We start from the raw sequence: 22,066 nt of genomic DNA, 5'->3' as shown, positions 1-22,066 counted from the left end.
TATGAGAATATAACAGTACTCCAAGTGCAACTGTTGAGGATTTTGTAGCCTCAATACAACTAGAAGGAATTGACATTTTAAACTGTACATGTAATAACATGTATATAAGATGTTACTATTCCCTCTGCTAAAATATACTGGAATGCAGCCCTAGGACAAGTGAACTGGAACAAAGTCTAAATGTTGTCTGGTAAATATTGTATATCTAATAAGGTGAAAGAAGTATCATACAAACTCATTCATAGAATCCACCCTGTAAAGACCTTTATTATACACAGATTCTAAATAGCTATTGATAACAAATATGTATTTTGTGGTTGTGACCCAGAAACTCAACCATTTATTTTGGGACTGTTCTTATGTCAGAAGGTTTTGGTGTGAGAAGATTTTATTTTAAAAGAAATTACTATTAATGTTAATCTGAGAGACCTCTGGTTCTATGACAAAAATGAATGGGAAAAGAATAGGGTTTTGGAATAAACGCAGAGAATAAGGTCGGAGTTTAACACAGGCTTAAGAGAGCTTGTACATTTTGTTCTATGAGATAATAGCAGTCAGTTAACATGACCTTTTATGATTTAAAAAAAAATGTATTAAATAATTCCTTCAAATTTCACAAAAGAAAGTGGAGTTAGCTGATGAATATAATCTCATAGAACAAAACGTATAATATCGAACCCTGTGTTTTCTACGTACCTTATTTCCGTGTTTATCCAAAAGCCCTTCAATGCCCCATTCGTTTTGTCCGACGAACCATGGCGTGGTTAGTGCCTACAAAAAGACGCCATTACTATTTCTCTCGACGTCCAGCCTAATTTATAAGGACGGTGGTGCATTGCGCAATGCCATCCGGGAATCTGTAGTTCGACGTTGTGGACATTTTTTTTCTCTCCCATCCAAACACCAACAGAATTTTGTTTATCATCGTCCTCGGTTAGATTTTTTCCACACAAATAACATCTGCTCGACAGATTGTCGAAGACCACGACATCACCATGGCCTCCAAAATAAACGAAGCCCATGAACACATCGCTAAAGCGGAGAAAAAGTATGTCAAGCCGCGGTTGTTTTTTTGATTTAGCTAACGGTAACTAACGGTACTGTAGCTAGCATCGCTGACCCTGTTAAATATTTATTCGATTCCTACCTAGCTAGTTAGTAACATTGTCAACAATATCTGACCTTAGTTGTTGACAAGATGTGAAATAACCAGAGTTGACTTAACATTGCGACATTGTCAATGAATTCCAGTTAATTAGTTAGCTGTATTTGTAGGAAGTAGCTAGCTATCTTCTAATCCGGCCAGTCAGCGGATGCATTCATTCATCACCTAGTTAACGTTAGCCAGCTAGCTGCGGTAACGTTAACTAGCTGTCCGCTCAGTGGCTGTTGCATGCCTTTCCATTGTAATATGCATATCCATTGCAAACCACAACAAGGCCACTGTGTTATGCTGTTCGCAAACGATTCGTTCTTTTTGTTTTGAACGACTCTGTTTACTGACTCGAGAGTCATGATTTCGTTTTCTCCCAAGTTATTCGTTCGTTTGACCTGACCGCAATTATTTCGACTACACGGCATAATACGCGCTCAGCGGGCCCCGGAGATGTGCACCGACCTGTATCATGCGCGCAGAAAAATAAATAGATCATGTTGCAGGCAGCATAGAGAATAAAAAGACACTGATAATTGTTAGCATCATGGTGCAAGAATGAATGCATGTTATTGATATACACCTCATTGTAGAACCAAAACATACACAGCCATCCTCTGATCAACACTCGAGAACCAATCTTTCGCGGTCAAGCAGTTGCATTCCGCCAAGAGTCGTTCACAGTCTAGTCCGGTTGTGGCCGCAACTATATCTCGTTTTTAAATGGCATCAATAAATAATCTTATTTGTATGTCTAGTAATCACAAATGCACATGGTTTGAAGCACACTTTTATAAGTCTGTCACAAACAACAACTCCAAATATAGCTGCCTGCGACAGCAATGGACAGGATGACGGAAGATTAGTTGGATAACAAAGCAAGCACTCGTGTAGGAAGTATTTTTGCTTGATGTGCATTCAAAATCTGGTATGAATTGTATGGTTAATGAGGAGATGATTGCAAACTATTTTGAGCATTAGCATTAAATGTTCATCTAGATTTTTTTATATTTTTAGATATCAATACCAAATGGTGGTCAATCTTAGGGACGTCTATGACAGCGATGACTAGTTTCAAGTTGATAAACCACTGTGGAGTGGAGTGGTGATTTGAATGGACGCGTTGATTTGTCAATAACTCAAGACATCTTTTGACCAATCCCTTAGCTTCAAACTGTGTTAAGACATGTACCATGGGCCTACATTCTAAATATGGTGTCATTTGGTACTGTGGTTCATGAGGAGACAATTTTTGAAGTATTTTGTTTGTGTATGTGCTAATATGCAGTCTACTGGTATAGGGTGGCCATCTTGGAATGCATCGATGCTATTTTCTCAACCTCTTTGGGGACTATTGTGATGAGTCCAAAGATTGCGTTTGGAGTGAATCTGACCTTTAGTGCATAAGAATAATATATATTTTGTTCATTATTATTTTTAAGCATAACTGTTACATAGTTAACTTTTTACATACTGCATTTTATGTTATTTGGACTTATTTAATGAGAATACGCTTTTCAAAGGATTTCCAAGATGGAGGAAAAATCTATTCTCATGGACCTTATGGGTCCTTGAGGCAATTTTGTTCACTATGAGGAAAGACTCCTACATTCATGTCTAGGTCAAACAGGGCAACGGAGATGAAGGTTTAAGTGAGACTGCTTATAACAGCGCCACCTATAGGCCAATCAGTGCCATTCTTTTAGACCAAGTTACTCATGGCTTTTAGTTTGGTCACTTTTTTTTTTCTAAATTAAAAAACAATCTATGCTTGAGTTATTGAACTGAAAAACAAAAAGCCTTATGGTGCACGAGACTTGTAGAATCATGATTCTTTTTGAGTTTTTAATTCATCGTTTGCCAATAGGGGTGTGCTGGGTGGTATTGAATCAAATGAACAAAATGAGTTGAAAGATTAGTTATTTTTGACCGAACGAAGTTGAAAAGATCCGAGTCATTAAACAGAGCCAAACTTCCCATCACTACTGTGTTAGTGACTAACCTGACGTCGTTAGCTCTTCTGTCAAGGTCTATTGTTATGGCTGTGTGTGTTGTTAACCCCTTGAAAATAGACATTTTTTTTCTTGCATGTCATTTTTGCAGTTTAAAGACAAGCATGACAAAGTGGAAGCCAGATTTTGACAGTGCTGCATCAGAATATGCCAAAGCTGGTTAGTATGCTCACAGTCTGTAAACGTATAGGAAGGATAACACTCCATACTCAATGTATTTACAGTCTGTAAACGTATAGGAAGGATAACACTCCATACTCAATGTATTTACAGTCTGTAAACGTATAGGAAGGATAACACTTCACACTCCATGTATTTACAGTCTGATAAAACAATCTGTGTTTGCATTCCCAGCGGTGTGCTTCAAGAATGCCAAACAGTTTGAGCAGGCTAAGGATGCCTACCTGAAGGAGGCCGAGTACCACACGGAAAATAAAGCCTTGTTTCATGCAGCAAAGTAAGTTTTTTTTTCCATATGAATACTTGAGATTTAAAAGGGCCAATGCAGATGTTTTTATTTCGATATCAAATCATTTCTCTGAAACAATTAACTACCTTACCTGTGATTGTTGTCAATTTTTTTAAATGGTAAAAAAAAATAAAAAAAATTGCTTCTTAGCAAAGAACAATTTCTCAAGCAAGAATTTTGCAAGGACTCAGGGAGGGGGAAACTGAAAACTAGCTCTTATTGGCAGAGTGGTTTGGAACTCTTTCTTATTGGTCTATTAATTAATTTACCGCCTGGTGATGTCACCAGGCAGGCCAAAAACTCCATCCCACCAAAACAGGTATACATTTCAGACGGTCTTTTCCAACAGAGAAAAATCTTTTAAAAAATGACTCCACTAGGCCTTTTTAAAGATTATTAATACCATTCAATACTTTTATATGTGAGACTTTTCCCCCCCTTTTTCTAAAGATATGCATTTATTTTTCAGAGCAATCGAACAAGCAGGTATGATGATGAAGGTGAGTTTCCCCCAATGTCCATGTAATATCTGCGTAATACCTAAAATACAACTGCGTACAAATATGGGAGAGTTTGATCCTTTTTTTTTTACTATACGCTGTGTACCATGTGATCGAGAGCATCATTGTCTCACCCCCCCAAAAAATATTGATATTCTACCACAACATAGTATGTGTAAAAGAGGTAGTCATTGGTCCGTGTCCTCTGCTGTGTGACAGGACTTGAAGAAGATGCCTGAGGCCATCCAGTACATAGAGAAGGCCAGTATGATCTACGTAGAGAACGGTACTCCAGACACCGCTGCCATGGCTCTGGACAGGGCCGGGAAGTACGTACTGCTCTAGACTATACACATCTGTCTACTTTATTTATTTAGTGTTTTTGATATGTTCCTGACCAGTGTTGTTTTGGGGGGGAAAAAGTACATCACTCTGTTTTTTTTTTGTTTGTTTTTTTAATCGTACTTTTTCATTCTTTTCCTATCTAGACTTATCGAGCCTGTGAGTTTAGAGAAAGCTGTGGACCTGTATCAGCAGGCTGCCGGTGTGTTTGAGGTAAAGTTTGGTCGTTTTAATAGCATATTCTAAGTAAGAGAAGTTCCTTTTTAAATAAGTTGAGTTGATTTAACGGATTGTTTTGTGTGTGTGTAGAATGAGGACCGTCTACGCCAGTCGGCTGAGCTCCTGGGGAAAGCTTCCAGACTGCTGGTCAGATTACGCAGGTGAATGACAGCTTCATAAAGGCTTCATAGGACATCGTAACGGCTTCATAAGCACTACGTAGATGCTTCACAAAGCACTTATAAAGCAGCAAAGTATTGCGGCTGGTCCGGACTCACTGTTCTAACACCGTTCTGTCTTTTGTGAACTTGATGACAGACTGGATGAAGCGGCAACCGCCCTTCAAAAAGAGAAGAACATGTATAAAGATATAGAGAATTACCCCACTTGCTTTAAGGTACGTTCTTATGTCATGTGCATGTGCATTAGGTGATCTATTGGAATGATATCCTATTTGGTATTTTCCAGCATTTCTCTTTCAAGCGATGCGGTGCATGGTATTGGTGGAGGTGTAAAATACAGATCATTAAATGTTGATCGGGGTCTTTTTTTCTCTTAGAAAACAACAGCTCAGGTGTTGGTTCATCTACACAGAAATGACTTTGTGGCGGCAGACAAGTGTGTCCGAGAGAGTTACAGGTATGAACCTCCTTAATATGACTGAATACGTTTCTCTAGAGCCACGGAAATGTTTATCTGAATTGGGTACACTGGGTACACCGTGGGTACACTGGGTACACTCCCACTGTGGGTACACTGGGTACACAGTGGGTACACTCCCACTGTGGGTACACTGGGTACACAGTGGGTACACTCCCACTGTGGGTACACTGGGTACACAGTGGGTACACTCCAACTGTGGGTACACTGGGTACACAGTGGGTACACTCCCACTGTTTTGGATCTAAAAAGGAACCAACTGGTGTAAGAAATACAGTGGAAACCCCTTCCGGGTCGTGCTTTTCACTCGACGTGAACGAGTATTCAGCGGTCACCGTAATTGGGCTACAGACTATGTATTGTGACAGTAGTCTGATGATATAATTTCATGTTTTCCTGCAGCCTCCCGGGGTACAGTGGGAGTGAAGACTGCGTAGCCATGGAGACGTTACTGCAGGGATATGACGAGCAGGACGAGGACCAGGTGCATCGCGTGTGTAACTCTGCTCTGCTGAAGTACATGGACAATGACGTGAGTAACACTTCATACAACTGTACCCGTCACGGGGTCTGTTATGTACCGTCACGGGGTCTGTTATGTACCGTCACGGGGTCTGTTATGTACCATCACGGGGTCTGTTCTGTACCGTCACGGGGTCTGTTATGTACCCATCACGGGGTCTGTTCTGTACCGTCACGGGGTCTGTTATGTACCGTCACGGGGTCTGTTATGTACCCGTCACGGGGTCTGTTATGTTATGTACCATCACGGGGTCTGTTATGTTATGTACCATCACGGGGTCTGTTATGTTATGTACCATCACGGGGTCTGTTATGTACCATCACGGGGTCTGTTATGTACTGTCACGGGGTCTGTTATGTACCGTCACGGGGTCTGTTATGTACCGTCACGGGGTCTGTTATGTACCCATCACGGGGTCTGTTATGTACCGTCACGGGGTCTGTTATGTACCCATCACGGGGTCTGTTATGTACCGTCACGGGGTCTGTTATGTACCCGTCACGGGGTCTGTTCTGTACCGTCACGGGGTCTGTTCTGTACCGTCACGGGGTCTGTTTTGTACCATCACGGGGTCTGTTCTGTACCCGTCACGGGGTCTGTTATGTACCCGTCACGGGGTCTGTTATGTACCCATCACGGGGTCTGTTATGTACCGTCACGGGGTCTGTTATGTACCCATCACGGGGTCTGTTATGTACCCATCACGGGGTCTGTTATGTTATGTACCCATCACGGGGTCTGTTATGTTATGTACCATCACGGGTTCTGTTCTGTTATGTACCGTCACGGGGTCTGTTCTATTATGTACCCATCACGGGTTCTGTTATGTACCATCACGGGTTCTGTTCTGTTATGTACCGTCACGGGGTCTGTTCTATTATGTACCCATCACGGGTTCTGTTATGTGCCTGTCACGGGGTCTGTTATGTGCCTGTCACGGGGTCTGTTATGTGCCTGTCACGGGGTCTGTTATGTGCCTGTCACGGGGTCTGTTATGTGCCTGTCACGGGGTCTGTTATGTGCCTGTCACGGGGTCTGTTATGTGTCTGTCACGGGGTCTGTTATGTGTCTGTCACGGGGTCTGTTATGTGCCTGTCACGGGGTCTGTTATGTGCCTGTCACGGGGTCTGTTATGTGCCTGTCACGGGGTCTGTTATGTGCCTGTCACGGGGTCTGTTATGTGCCTGTCACGGGGTCTGTTATGTGCCTGTCACGGGGTCTGTTATGTGCCTGTCACGGGGTCTGTTATGTGCCTGTCACGGGGTCTGTTATGTGCCTGTCACGGGGTCTGTTATGTGCCTGTCACGGGGTCTGTTCCGTTATGTACCCGTAGCCATGGGTCCCTGACCAAACCCTCACCCTGTCTAGTGATGTTGACACTTAACCTGCAGAGGGTAACCCTCTATACAGGAGTTATCTTTTACACTGCCGGTATGCCAATCTGCTACCACTGTCTAACAGTATTTGAAACCATACTTTTTAAGATCTAAGTCCACAAGTTTCATAGACTTGAAGAAACAATACAATAGGTAGGAACAACCCTGTTGATGTAATCTATCCCCCGTCTACTCAGTATGCCAAGCTGGCCATCTCCCTGAAGGTTCCTGGAGGAGGAGCGAAGAAGAAGAACGCAAAGCCGCCACAGGGGGGCGCCGGAGCGCCTGCTGCTGCCGCCGAGGATGACGATGACTACGAGGGAGGGCTGTGTTAGCCGCAGATAAGAAAACACTGACCGCTAAATACACTCAACGCTAAACACACCAGGAAGTCCTGCCCATTGAGGTGAAACTCTCAGAATATGTTGCTCCCCTCTGAACTAGACCCCAATATGTTGCTCCCCCCCTGAACTAGACCCCAATATTTTGCTCCCCCTGAACTAGACCCCAATATGTTGCTCCCCCCCTGAACTAGACCCCAATATGTTTCTCCCCCTGTACTAGACCCCAATATGTTGCTCCCCCCCTGAACTAGACCCCAATATGTTGCTCCACCCTGAACTAGACCCCAATATGTTGCTCCCCCCTGTACTAGACCCCAATATGTTGCTCCCCCCTGAACTAGACCCCAGTATGTTGATCTCCCCCCTGAACTAGACCCCAATATGTTGCTCCCCCCTGTACTAGACCCCAATATGTTGCTCCCCCCTGAACTAGACCCCAGTATGTTGATCTCCCCCCTGAACTAGACCCCAATATGTTGCTCCCCCCTGTACTAGACCCCAATATGTTGCTCTCCCCTGAACTAGACCCCAATATGTTGCTCTCCCCTGAACTAGACCCCAATATGTTGCTCCCCCCTGAACTAGACCCCAATATGTTGCTCCCCTCTGAAATAGACCCCAATATGTTTCTCCCCCTTGAACTAGACCCCAATATGTTGCTCCCCCCTGAACTAGACCCCAATATGTTGCTCCCCCCCTGAACTAGACCCCAATATGTTGCTCCCCCCTGAACTAGACCCCAATATGTTGCTCCCCCCTGAACTAGACCCCAATATGTTGTTCCCCCTTGAACTAGACCCCAATATGTTGCTCCCCCCTGAACTAGACTCCATGTTGCTCCCCCCCTGAACTAGACCCCAATATGTTGATCTCCCCCCTGAACTAGACCCCAATATGTTTCTCCCCCCTGAACTAGACCCCAATATGTTGCCCCCCCTGAACTAGACCCCAATATGTTGCTCCCCCCTGAACTAGACTCCATGTTGCTCCCCCCTGAACTAGACCCCAATATGTTGCTCCCCCCCTGAACTAGACCCCAATATGTTGCTACCCCCTGAACTAGACCCCAATATGTTGCTCCCCCCCTGAACTAGACCCCAATATTTTGCTCCCCCCTGAACTAGACCCCAATATGTTGCTCCCCTCTGAACTAGACCCCAATATGTTGCTCCCCCCCTGAACTAGACCCCAATATGTTGCTCCCCCCTGAACTAGACCCCAATATGTTGCTCCCCTCTGAACTAGACCCCAATATGTTGCTCCCCCCCTGAACTAGACCCCAATATGTTGTTCCCCCTTGAACTAGACCCCAATATGTTGCTCCCCCTTGAACTAGACCCCAATATGTTGCCCCCCCCCTGAACTAGACCCCAATATGCTGCTCCCCCTTGAACTAGACCCCAATATGTTGTTCCCCCCTGAACTAGACCCCAATATGTTGCTCCCCCCCTGAACTAGACCCCAATATGTTGCTCCCCCCCTGAACTAGACCCCAATATGTTGCTCCCCCCTGAACTAGACCCCAATATGTTGCTCCCCCCTGTACTAGACCCCAATATGTTGCTCCCCCCCTGAACTAGACCCCAATATGTTTCTCCCCCTTGAACTAGACCCCAATATGTTGCTCCCCCCTGCACTAGACCCCAGTATGTTGATCTCCCCCCTGAACTAGACCCCAATATGTTGCTCCCCCTTGAACTAGACCCCAATATGTTGCTCCCCCCTGAACTAGACCCCAATATGTTTCTCCCCCTTGAACTAGACCCCAATATGTTGCTCCCCCTTGAACTAGACCCCAATATGTTGCTCCCCCCTGAACTAGACCCCAATATGTTGCTCCCCCCTGAACTAGACCCCAATATGTTGCTCCCCCCTGAACTAGACCCCAATATGTTGCTCCCCCCTGAACTAGACCCCAATATGTTGCTCCCCCCTGAACTAGACCCCAATATGTTGCTCCCCCCTGAACTAGACCCCAATATGTTGCTCCCCCTTGAACTAGACCCCAATATGCTGCTCCCCCCCTGAACTAGACCCCAATATGTTGCTCCCCCCTGAACTAGACCCCAATATGTTGCTCCCCCCTGTACTAGACTCCATGTTGCTCCCCCCCTGAACTAGACCCCAATATGTTGCTCCCCCCTGAACTAGACCCCAATATGTTGCTCCCCCCTGAACTAGACCCCAATATGTTGCTCCCCCCTGAACTAGACCCCAATATGTTGATCTCCCCCCTGAACTAGACCCCAATATGTTGCTCCCCCCTGAACTAGACCCCAATATGTTGCTCCCCCCTGAACTAGACCCCAATATGTTGCTCCCCCCTGAACTAGACCCCAATATGTTGCTCCCCCCTGAACTAGACCCCACTATGTTGCTCCCCCTGAACTAGACCCCAATATGTTGATCTCCCCCCTGAACTAGACCCCAATATGTTGCTCCCCTCTGAACTAGACCCCAATATGTTGCTCCCCTCTGAACTAGACCCCAGTATGTTGATCTCCCCCCTGAACTAGACCCCAGTATGTTGATCTCCCCCCTGAACTAGGTGTCTAAGTCCCTCCACTCCCCTCGGTGTGAAACATGTCGATATCAGTAAAGTATACTCTTCCTATGTGTGGGTCCAACTTGTTTAATGTATTTACATCAAACATACTCCCCCTCCCCCCCCAAACTAGATTAAATTCCAAGTGGCGTGTGATAGAAAGGATAGTTATGACTAGGTCTATACTATAGATAGTATGAAAGGATAGTTATGACTAGGTCTATACTATAGATAGTATTTTACTTTGTTTACAGTTTTATTCAGTGTGACAACGACATATCATCACCTGTGTGTTTGAAGATGTCTATTGAACATATATTCCATGTTGTGTAAATGTTCTTTATTTTGTTGATCGTGAATTCTCTTAACTGTAAATCAGGGTTTTCAAACAGATTTTGGTCCAGCGAGCTGCATTCGTTCTTCACCGAGGTCCGGAGGGCGGCACTTTAGAATCGGTTATATTTGCAAAATGTCAAGTCATCCATCGCTTTTGGGAATTCGATGCTCCCTGACTGTCTAGCTTTTGTTTTTATTATTGTTAGCATAATTAGCAGAGTAAAGAGACTATAAATATAGGCTCATTATCACTTCTATAGTTTCAATTTAGTTTGAGATCGTTTCAATATCAATTGAGATTGTTTTCCTCACCCCCTAAAAAAATACATAAAAGTGATTTGAATGGGCTCGAGGACCGGATTCGTATGATACCCCTGCTGTAAATGGTGCAGTTTTTGTAGGTATGTGTACAGATAAAAAAAAGTATTTATTAATATATTGTTTATATTGTAGTGACTGATCAGTCTTATTGTCATATAGAGTGGGGAAATAAAAATTATATATATATACTACCGTTCAAAGGTTTGGGGTCACTTAGAAATGTCCTTGTTTTTGAAAGAAAAGCTTCTTCTTTTTTTTTTTTCATTTTAAAATAACATCAAATTGATCAGAAATACAGTGTAGACATTGTTAATGTTGTAAATTAGTATTGTACCTGGAAACGGCAGATTATTTTATGGAATATCTACATGGGTGTACAGAGGTCCATTATCAGCAACCATCACTCCTGTGTTCCAATGCCATGTTGTGTTAGCTAATCCAAGTTTATCATTTTAAAAGGCTAATTGATCATTAGAAAACCCTTTTGCAATTGTTAGCACAGCTGAAAACTGTTGTTCTGATTTTAAAGAAGCAATAAAACTGGCCTTCTTTAGACTTGTTGAGTATCCGGAGCATCAGCATTTGTGGGTTCGATTACAGGCTCAAAATGGACAGAGACAAAGACCTTTCTTCTGAAACTCGTCAGTCTATTCTTGTTCTGAGAAATGAAGATTATTCCATGCGAGAAATTGCCAAGAAACTGAAGATCTCGTACAACGCTGTGTACTACTCCCTTCACAGAACAGCACAAACTGGCACTAACCAGAATAGAAAGAGGAGTGGGAGGCCCCAGTGCACAACTGAGCAAGAGGACAAGTACATTAGAGTGTCTAGTTTGAGAAACAGACGCCTCACAAGTCCTCAACTGGCAGCTTCATTAAATAGTACCCGCAAAACACCAGTCTCAACGTCAACAGTGAAGAGGCGACTCCGGGATGCTGGCCTTCTAGGCAGAGTTGCAAAGAAAAAGCCATATCTCAGACTGGCCAATAAAAAGAAAAGATTAAGATGGGCAAAATAACAGACACTGGACAGAGGAACTCAAAAAGTGACCCCAAACTTTTGAACGGTAGCGCGTGTGTGTGTGTGTGTATATATATTACTATATTAGATGTTCAGTATGGTTTAATGTATGTTTATGTGTGTCTGTCTGTACAGGTGTTTAAGGCTTTGAAATGTCAAAGATAACAGTTGCTGGGGCAATATGCAATACAGGTATAGTGTAGTGGGATTGTAAATGATGTGTGTGTGTGTGAAGGAAGAGAAACAGAAGTGTATTGACAGTTGAATACCGTTTGTGGCGGTTGAATCCCGTTTGTGGCGGTTGAATACCGTTTGTGGCGGTTGAATCCCGTTTGTGGCGGTTGAATACCGTTTGTGGCGGTTGAATACCGTTTGTGGCGGTTGAATACCATTTGTGGCGGTTGAATACCGTTGTGACGGTTGAATAACGTTTGTGTTTGGAATGGATATACAACAAGAGTCCTGAGTAAGATGAGGCATAGCGAAGATTACATGACAGCACGTTTTAAGTTCATCTACCTTGGTGATGGTGTGTAGCATATGGTAAAGATATGTTGTTGTACCTTACCATACAAACAGAGTGGATGTGATAGGATACTTAAAAAAATTATAATAATAATGTATCTTTGTTCTATATTGTTGATCAAATCCTGGAGACCGTAAAAGTGAGACCATGAAAATGTGATTTTTTGATTCCATTGTGTATTCCCATTATAATGTTCTAATTGGAAAATGTTGTTGTCTAGCTAGAGGTTCTAGCTTCTCCTCTTGTGTAAATAAACATTCAAGCAACTGGACTTCTTCAAGCAAGCAAAAATAGACATCTAGGCAGAGATCTATGTTTAAACGAAGCTTATACATAGACCAGGGCTCTCCAACTCTGTTCCTGGAGGACATCCTTCCTGTAGGGTTTAATAGACCAGGGCTCTCCAACTCTGTTCCTGGAGGACATCCTTCCTGTAGGGTTTAACAGGGTTGGAGTGAAGCTACAAGAGGGTCTCTCTCCAGGAACAGGGTCAGAGTTAAAACCTACAGGAGGGTTTCTCTCCAGGAACAGGGTCAGAGTTCAAACCTACAGGAGGGTAGCTCTCCAGGAACAGGGTCAGAGTTCAAACCTACAGGAGGGTCTCTCTCCAGGAACAAGGTTGGAGTTAAACCCTACAGGAAGGATGTCCTCCAGGAACAAAGTTGGAGAGCCCTGGTCTATTAAACCCTACAGGAAGGATGTCCTCCAGGAACAAAGTTGGAGAGCCCTGGTCTATTAAACCCTACAGGAAGGATGTTCTCCAGGAACAGGGTCGGAGTTCAAACCTACAGGAAGGTTGTTCTCCAGGAACAGGGTCGGAGAGCCCTGGTATAGACACTGTAGGTTGTGTTCTGTATTTCTTGTGGTTCTACACTATATATATACGCCGACTGCGAGCCAGGCCTAATCGCCCAACATCACTAATGCTCCGGTGGCTGAATGGAAGCAAGTCCCATCATCTAGTGGAAATCCTTCCCAGAAGAGTGGAGGCTGTTATAGCAACAAAGTGGGGACCAACTCCATATTAATGCCCATGATGTTGGAATGAGATGTTTGACGAGCAGGTGTCCACATACTTTTGGCCATGTAGTGTATGTATTTCATGTGCATTCCTTTAAAGAAAAATGAAATGTATTTATTTAATAAACCTCATCGTCTGTGGTTACAGCCGTGTCATGTTGTTGTGGTCCCTGAGAATACTAGATGTCTGCGTCCCAGATGACACCCTATTCCCTACGTAGTGCACTACCTTTGACTAGGGCCCTACATCGTACTCTGCTAAGGGCTCTGGTCAAAAGAAGTGCACTATATAGGGAATAAGGTGCCATTTTGGGACGTAGCCTGAGAGTTAATTCTAACAAGATTCTTCCAGAAATGTACCGTGGAAAGGAAGGGCCTTGTAATGGATTTCGAGCTTCTCATAAGTCTCTGTGTGTATTTTAATGAGAGCGTTAGATCGTCTACCAATGCCTCTGTCCTTTCCTTAGCAATGTCCTGGTTTTAATGCAAACCAGTGCTGCTTCTGTTGAGATGTTCCCCCACACTCAAGTGTGTTCTATGTTTTAGTCACAATCAAAAATTGGGAGTGTACAACATAAATGTGTCTATCCAGTGAAAATAAAAGGGATATAAATCTCTTACCTTGTAAATGGAGTCGTGTTGAATGAAAAGTCCCGTCTCCATGTGTTGCTAGGGAACACTGAATCCTGCTAACTCTAGCATTACAAAGCATTTGTAATCATGTATAATGGCTTATCAATAAAGGCCAATAAATTCTGACTGACAATTCATGATTTCTACACCTGTAAGTAAATACTGGTTTGGATCTAAAACAAAGAAAAGTTATTCTGAAAGCTGTAAGTTGACCTTGTTTTAATTGTTGGCCATTAAAACCATACCTTTTAAACATACAACTGGCCCATTAAAACCATACCTTTTAAACATACAACTGGCCCATAGCCATACCTTTTAAACATACAACTGGCCCATAGCCATACCTTTAAATATACAACTGGCCCATAGCCATACCTTTTAAACATACAACTGGGCCATAGCCATACCTTTTAAATAAACAACCGGCCCATAGCCATACCTTTTAAACATACAACTGGCCCATAGCCATACCTTTTAAACATACAACTGGACCATAGCCATACCTTTTAAATAAACAACCGGCCCATAGCCATACCTTTTAAATAAACAACCGGCCCATAGCCATACCTTTTAAATATACAACTGGCCCATAGCCATACCTTTTAAATATACAACTGGCCCATAGCCATACCTTTTAAATATACAACTGGGCCATAGCCATACCTTTTAAACATACAACTGGCCCATAGCCATACCTTTTAAACATACAACTGGCCCATAGCCATACATTTTAAACATACAACCGGCCCATAGCCATACCTTTTAAATATACAACTGGCCCATAGCCATACCTTTTAAACATACAACTGGCCCATAGCCATACCTTTTAAACATACAACTGGCCCATAGCCATACATTTTAAACATACAACTGGCCCATAGCCATACCTTTTAAATATACAACTGGCCCATAGCCATACCTTTTAAATATACAACTGGCCCATAGCCATACATTTTAAACATACAACTGGCCCATAGCCATACCTTTTAAATATACAACTGGCCCATAGCCATACCTTTTAAACATACAACTGGACCATAGCCATACCTTTTAAATATACAACTGGCCCATTAAAACCATACCTTTTAAACATACAACTGGCCCATAGCCATACCTTTAAACATACAACTGGCCCATAGCCATACCTTTTAAACATACAACTGGCCCATAGCCATACCTTTTAAATATACAACTGGCCCATAGCCATACCTTTTAAACATACAACTGGCCCATAGCCATACCTTTTAAACATACAACTGGCCCATAGCCATACCTTTTAAATATACAACTGGCCCATAGCCATACCTTTTAAATATACAACTGGCCCATAGCCATACCTTTTAAATATACAACTGGCCCATAGCCATACCTTTTAAACATACAACTGGACCATAGCCATACCTTTTAAATAAACAACTGGACCATAGCCATACCTTTTAAATAAACAACTGGCCCATAGCCATACCTTTTAAAAATACAACTGGCCCATAGCCATACATTTTAAACATACAACTGGCCCATAGCCATACCTTTTAAATATACAACTGGCCCATAGCCATACCTTTTAAACATACAACTGGCCCATTAAAACCATACCTTTTAAACATACAACTGTCCCATAGCCATACCTTTAAACATACAACTGGCCCATAGCCATACCTTTTAAATAAACAACTGGACCATAGCCATACCTTTTAAACATACAACTGGACCATAGCCATACCTTTTAAACATACAACTGGCCCATAGCCATACCTTTTAAACATACAACCGGCCCATAGCCATACATTTTAAACATACAACTGGCCCATAGCCATACCTTTTAAACATACAACTGGACCATAGCCATACCTTTTAAACATACAACTGGCCCATAGCCATACATTTTAAATAAACAACTGGACCATAGCCATACCTTTTAAACATACAACTGGACCATAGCCATACCTTTTAAACATACAACTGGCCCATAGCCATACCTTTTAAATATACAACTGGCCCATAGCCATACCTTTTAAATAAACAACTGGACCATAGCCATACCTTTTAAACATACAACTGGACCATAGCCATACCTTTTAAACATACAACTGGCCCATAGCCATACCTTTTAAATATACAACTGGCCCATAGCCATACCTTTTAAACATACAACTGGCCCATAGCCATACCTTTTAAACATACAACTGGCCCATAGCCATACATTTTAAACATACAACTGGCCCATAGCCATACCTTTTAAATATACAACTGGCCCATAGCCATACCTTTTAAATATACAACTGGCCCATAGCCATACCTTTTAAATATACAACTGGGCCATAGCCATACCTTTTAAACATACAACTGGCCCATAGCCATACCTTTTAAACATACAACTGGCCCATAGCCATACATTTTAAACATACAACTGGCCCATAGCCATACCTTTTAAATATACAACTGGCCCATAGCCATACCTTTTAAACATACAACTGGCCCATAGCCATACCTTTTAAACATACAACTGGCCCATAGCCATACATTTTAAACATACAACTGGCCCATAGCCATACCTTTTAAATATACAACTGGCCCATAGCCATACCTTTTAAATATACAACTGGCCCATAGCCATACATTTTAAACATACAACTGGCCCATAGCCATACCTTTTAAATATACAACTGGCCCATAGCCATACCTTTTAAACATACAACTGGACCATAGCCATACCTTTTAAATATACAACTGGCCCATTAAAACCATACATTTTAAACATACAACTGGCCCATAGCCATACCTTTTAAATATACAACTGGCCCATAGCCATACCTTTTAAACATACAACTGGACCATAGCCATACCTTTTAAATATACAACTGGCCCATTAAAACCATACCTTTTAAACATACAACTGGCCCATAGCCATACCTTTTAAATATACAACTGGCCCATAGCCATACATTTTAAATATACAACTGGCCCATTAAAACCATACCTTTTAAACATACAACTGGCCCATAGCCATACCTTTAAACATACAACTGGCCCATAGCCATACCTTTTAAACATACAACTGGCCCATAGCCATACCTTTTAAATATACAACTGGCCCATAGCCATACCTTTTAAATAAACAACTGGACCATAGCCATACCTTTTAAATAAACAACTGGCCCATAGCCATACCTTTTAAACATACAACTGGCCCATAGCCATACATTTTAAACATACAACTGGCCCATAGCCATACCTTTTAAATATACAACTGGCCCATAGCCATACCTTTTAAATATACAACTGGCCCATAGCCATACCTTTTAAATATACAACTGGGCCATAGCCATACCTTTTAAACATACAACTGGCCCATAGCCATACCTTTTAAACATACAACTGGCCCATAGCCATACATTTTAAACATACAACTGGCCCATAGCCATACCTTTTAAATATACAACTGGCCCATAGCCATACCTTTTAAACATACAACTGGCCCATAGCCATACCTTTTAAACATACAACTGGCCCATAGCCATACATTTTAAACATACAACTGGCCCATAGCCATACCTTTTAAATATACAACTGGCCCATAGCCATACCTTTTAAATATACAACTGGCCCATAGCCATACATTTTAAACATACAACTGGCCCATAGCCATACCTTTTAAATATACAACTGGCCCATAGCCATACCTTTTAAACATACAACTGGACCATAGCCATACCTTTTAAATATACAACTGGCCCATTAAAACCATACCTTTTAAACATACAACTGGCCCATAGCCATACCTTTTAAACATACAACTGGACCATAGCCATACCTTTTAAACATACAACTGGGCCATAGCCATACCTTTTAAACATACAACTGGCCCATAGCCATACCATGTTTAAACCTTTAACCCTGATGTGGTGTTCATGTTTTTGTTATTCTCCTAATGTTCACGGGTCTGATGGACCCACTATATTATTGGGTTTTTAAAACTATACAGCCATAACAATTTACATAAAAACACTTAACACTTAGATGTTGACTTATATTAATTACAAGCAATATAGACAGCATACATGGTTAATATAGACAGCATGGTTAATATAGACAGCATACATGGTTAATATAGACAGCATACATGGTTAATATAGACAGCATACATGGTTAATATAGACAGTATACATGGTTAATATAGACAGTATACATGGTTAATATAGACAGTATACATGGTTAATATAGACAGCATACATCGTTAATATAGACAGCATGGTTAATATAGACAGCATACATGGTTAATATAGACAGCATACATGGTTAATATAGACAGCATACATGGTTAATATAGACAGCATACATGGTTAATATAGACAGTATACATGGTTAATATAGACAGCATACATGGTTAATATAGACAGTATACATGGTTAATATAGACAGCATACATGGTTAATATAGACAGCATACATGGTTAATATAGACAGCATACATGGTTAATATAGACAGCATACATGGTTAATATAGACAGCATACATGGTTAATATAGACAGCATACATGGTTAATATAGACAGTATACATGGTTAATATAGACAGCATGGTTAATATAGACAGCATGGTTAATATAGACAGCATGGTTAATATAGACAGCATGGTTAATATAGACAGCATACATGGTTAATATAGACAGCATGGTTAATATAGACAGCATACATGGTTAATATAGACAGTATACATGGTTAATATAGACAGCATACATGGTTAATATAGACAGTATACATGGTTAATATAGACAGTATAGATGGTTAATATAGACAGTATACATGGTTAATATAGACAGTATGGTTAATATAGACAGTATACACGGTTAATATAGACAGCATACATGGTTAATATAGACAGCATACATGGTTAATATAGACAGTATACATGGTTAATATAGACAGTATACATGGTTAATATAGACAGTATACATGGTTAATATAGACAGTATAGATGGTTAATATAGACAGTATACATGGTTAATATAGACAGTATAGATGGTTAATATAGACAGTATACATGGTTAATATAGACAGTATACATGGTTAATATAGACAGTATACATGGTTAATATAGACAGTATACATGGTTAATATAGACAGTATAGATGGTTAATATAGACAGTATACATGGTTAATATAGACAGTATACATGGTTAATATAGACAGCATGGTTAATATAGACAGTATACATGGTTAATATAGACAGTATACATGGTTAATATAGACAGTATACATGGTTAATATAGACAGTATAGATGGTTAATATAGACAGTATACATGGTTAATATAGACAGTATACATGGTTAATATAGACAGTATACATGGTTAATATAGACAGCATGGTTAATATAGACAGTATACATGGTTAATATAGACAGTGTAGATGGTTAATATAGACAGCATACATGGTTAATATAGACAGTATACATGGTTAATATAGACAGTATACATGGTTAATATAGACAGTATACATGGTTAATATAGACAGTATACATGGTTAATATAGACAGTATAGATGGTTAATATAGACAGTATACATGGTTAATATAGACAGTATACATGGTTAATATAGACAGTATACATGGTTAATATAGACAGTATACATGGTTAATATAGACAACATACATGGTTAATATAGACAACATACATTGTTAATATAGACAGTGTAGATGGTTAATATAGACAGCATACATGGTTAATATAGACAGCATACATGGTTAATATAGACAGCATGGTTAATATAGACAGTATACACGGTTAATATAGACAGCATACATGGTTAATATAGACAGTATACATGGTTAATATAGACAGCATACATGGTTAATATAGACAGTATACATGGTTAATATAGACAGCATACATGGTTAATATAGACAACATACATTGTTAATATAGACAGTATACACGGTTAATATAGACAGTATACATTTAACTCTGCTAGATCACATTTAACAATAAAAGTGCAATTTTTTTATATATATAAAATGTGATTTTTATAAATAAAATATATCAAGACATGGGTGCAATAAATCATGTTTATCTTGAACAAATATAATTGAAACAAGGTTTTCATCACTATTCATGTTTATTTGAACTGAACAAATTGTAAGGACACATTTTACACACAGTATTTTATGGAAATGTATAAATGAGCCCCATTGAACACTAATTCAGGCCGGTCTACACGCCACATGAGGGACAGAGTTTTACTATGTGTGTGTGTTGCTAATGTCTTTATTGCACGTGTACTGTGTCTTCCTGTCCTCCTTTGGGTTCACACACATCGCAGTGCTTCTTCTTGTTGCTACCGGCTGCAATCTAGAATGATGAAAAAAAAACACTTAGTTCAGGAATTTGTACTAACATCTCACTCACTCATATATATAGTTACAGCAGACCAAGGTAGGAGAGTCAGACACACACACACATGCAACACCATCACTCACACTGACTTCCTGTATTGGAGTTGTTGGTTCTGTGGGTTGGGCGGATGGGGCACCAGCATCCTCCTCCTGAATCCTCCTCACGATGTCTGCAGAAGCTGGGGTCCTTGGGATACGTTGCCTCCTCTGGATTTGAGGTCTTACCAACGCCTTGCCCAGCTCCTGGAGAAAGAGACGTCTCCTCTGGAGCTTCCCTCTGTTCCAATCTGGGTTCAACGCCATCCAGATGACAAACGCGTTGTACGCCGAGTTGTCCAAGATGTTGAAGTATATCACAAGTGGCCAGCGTAGGGTTCTTCTGACCTGATAGCAGCTAGCTTGTCTCTCTGCACTGACCTGATAGCAGCTAGCTTGTCTCTGCACTGACCTGATTGCAGCTAGCTTGTCTCTGCACTGACCTGATAGCAGCTAGCTTGTCTCTCTGCACTGACCTGATAGCAGCTAGCTTGTCTCTGCACTGACCTGATTGCAGCTAGCTTGTCTCTCTGCACTGACCTGATTGCAGCTAGCTTGTCTCTCTGCACTGACCTGATAGCAGCTAGCTTGTCTCTCTGCACTGACCTGATTGCAGCTAGCTTGTCTCTCTGCACTGACCTGATTGCAGCTAGCTTGTCTCTCTGCACTGACCTGATTGCAGCTAGCTTGTCTCTCTGCACTGACCTGATTGCAGCTAGCTTGTCTCTCTGCACTGACCTGATTGCAGCTAGCTTGTCTCTCTGCACTGACCTGATTGCAGCTAGCTTGTCTCTCTGCACTGACCTGATAGCAGCTAGCTTGTCTCTGCACTGACCAGATTGCAGCTAGCTTGTCTCTCTGCACTGACCTGATTGCAGCTAGCTTGTCTCTCTGCACTGACCTGATAGCAGCTAGCTTGTCTCTCTGCACTGACCTGATTGCAGCTAGCTTGTCTCTCTGCACTGACCTGATTGCAGCTAGCTTGTCTCTCTGCACTGACCTGATTAGCAGCTAGCTTGTCCCACACTGACCTGACTGCAGCTAGCTTGTCTCTACACTGATCTGATAGCAGCTAGCTTGTCTCTCTGCACTGACCTGATTGCAGCTAGCTTGTCTCTCTGCACTGACCTGATTACAGCTAGCTTGTCCCACACTGACCTGATTGCAGCTAGCTTGTCTCTCTACACTGATCTGATAGCAGCTAGCTTGTCTCTCTGCACTGACCTGATTGCAGCTAGCTTGTCTCTCTGCACTGACCTGATTGCAGCTAGCTTGTCTCTCTGCACTGACCTGATTGCAGCTAGCTTGTCTCTCTGCACTGACCTGATTACAGCTAGCTTGTCCCACACTGACCTGATTGCAGCTAGCTTGTCTCTCTGTACTGATCTGATAGCAGCTAGCTTGTCCCACACTGACCTGATTGCAGCTAGCTTGTCTCTCTACACTGACCTGATTACAGCTAGCTTGTCCCACACTGACCTGATTGCAGCTAGCTTGTCTCTCTGCACTGACCTGATTACAGCTAGCTTGTCCCACACTGACCTGATTGCAGCTAGCTTGTCTCTCTACACTGACCTGATAGCAGCTAGCTTGTCTCTCTGCACTGACCTGATTGCAGCTAGCTTGTCTCTCTGCACTG

General features: G+C 41.7%; 1 protein-coding gene across 3 annotated transcripts; it reads left to right on the top strand.

Moving 5' to 3' along the window:
• The first annotated feature begins 806 nt into the window (after positions 1–806).
• Positions 807–13,998, top strand: LOC139559619 (gamma-soluble NSF attachment protein-like). 3 transcript variants are annotated; one of them, XR_011671796.1, is made up of 12 exons: positions 807–1,048; positions 3,257–3,324; positions 3,520–3,622; positions 4,104–4,134; positions 4,354–4,463; positions 4,623–4,689; positions 4,786–4,856; positions 5,014–5,092; positions 5,255–5,334; positions 5,758–5,887; positions 7,452–10,321; positions 10,362–13,998. XR_011671796.1 is itself a non-coding variant. In XM_071375768.1 (11 exons), the coding sequence occupies exons 1-11, from the start codon at positions 996–998 to the stop codon at positions 7,587–7,589; spliced, it is 930 nt and encodes a 309-aa protein (XP_071231869.1). In that variant the 5' UTR covers positions 807–995; the 3' UTR covers positions 7,590–13,998. The 3 variants fall into 3 exon arrangements, 1 of the variants encoding a protein (XP_071231869.1); XM_071375768.1 differs by having other exon boundaries at positions 7,452–13,998; XR_011671797.1 differs by lacking the exon at positions 3,257–3,324 and having other exon boundaries at positions 815–1,048.
• Positions 13,999–22,066: the final 8,068 nt, after the last annotated feature.

This window comes from Salvelinus alpinus, chromosome 30 (assembly GCF_045679555.1).
Source record: "Salvelinus alpinus chromosome 30, SLU_Salpinus.1, whole genome shotgun sequence".
In the NCBI taxonomy this organism is placed as follows: Eukaryota; Metazoa; Chordata; class Actinopteri; order Salmoniformes; family Salmonidae; genus Salvelinus; species Salvelinus alpinus.
Note: the sequence above shows the minus strand (reverse complement) of the source record. Positions and strands in the feature narration are given on the sequence as shown.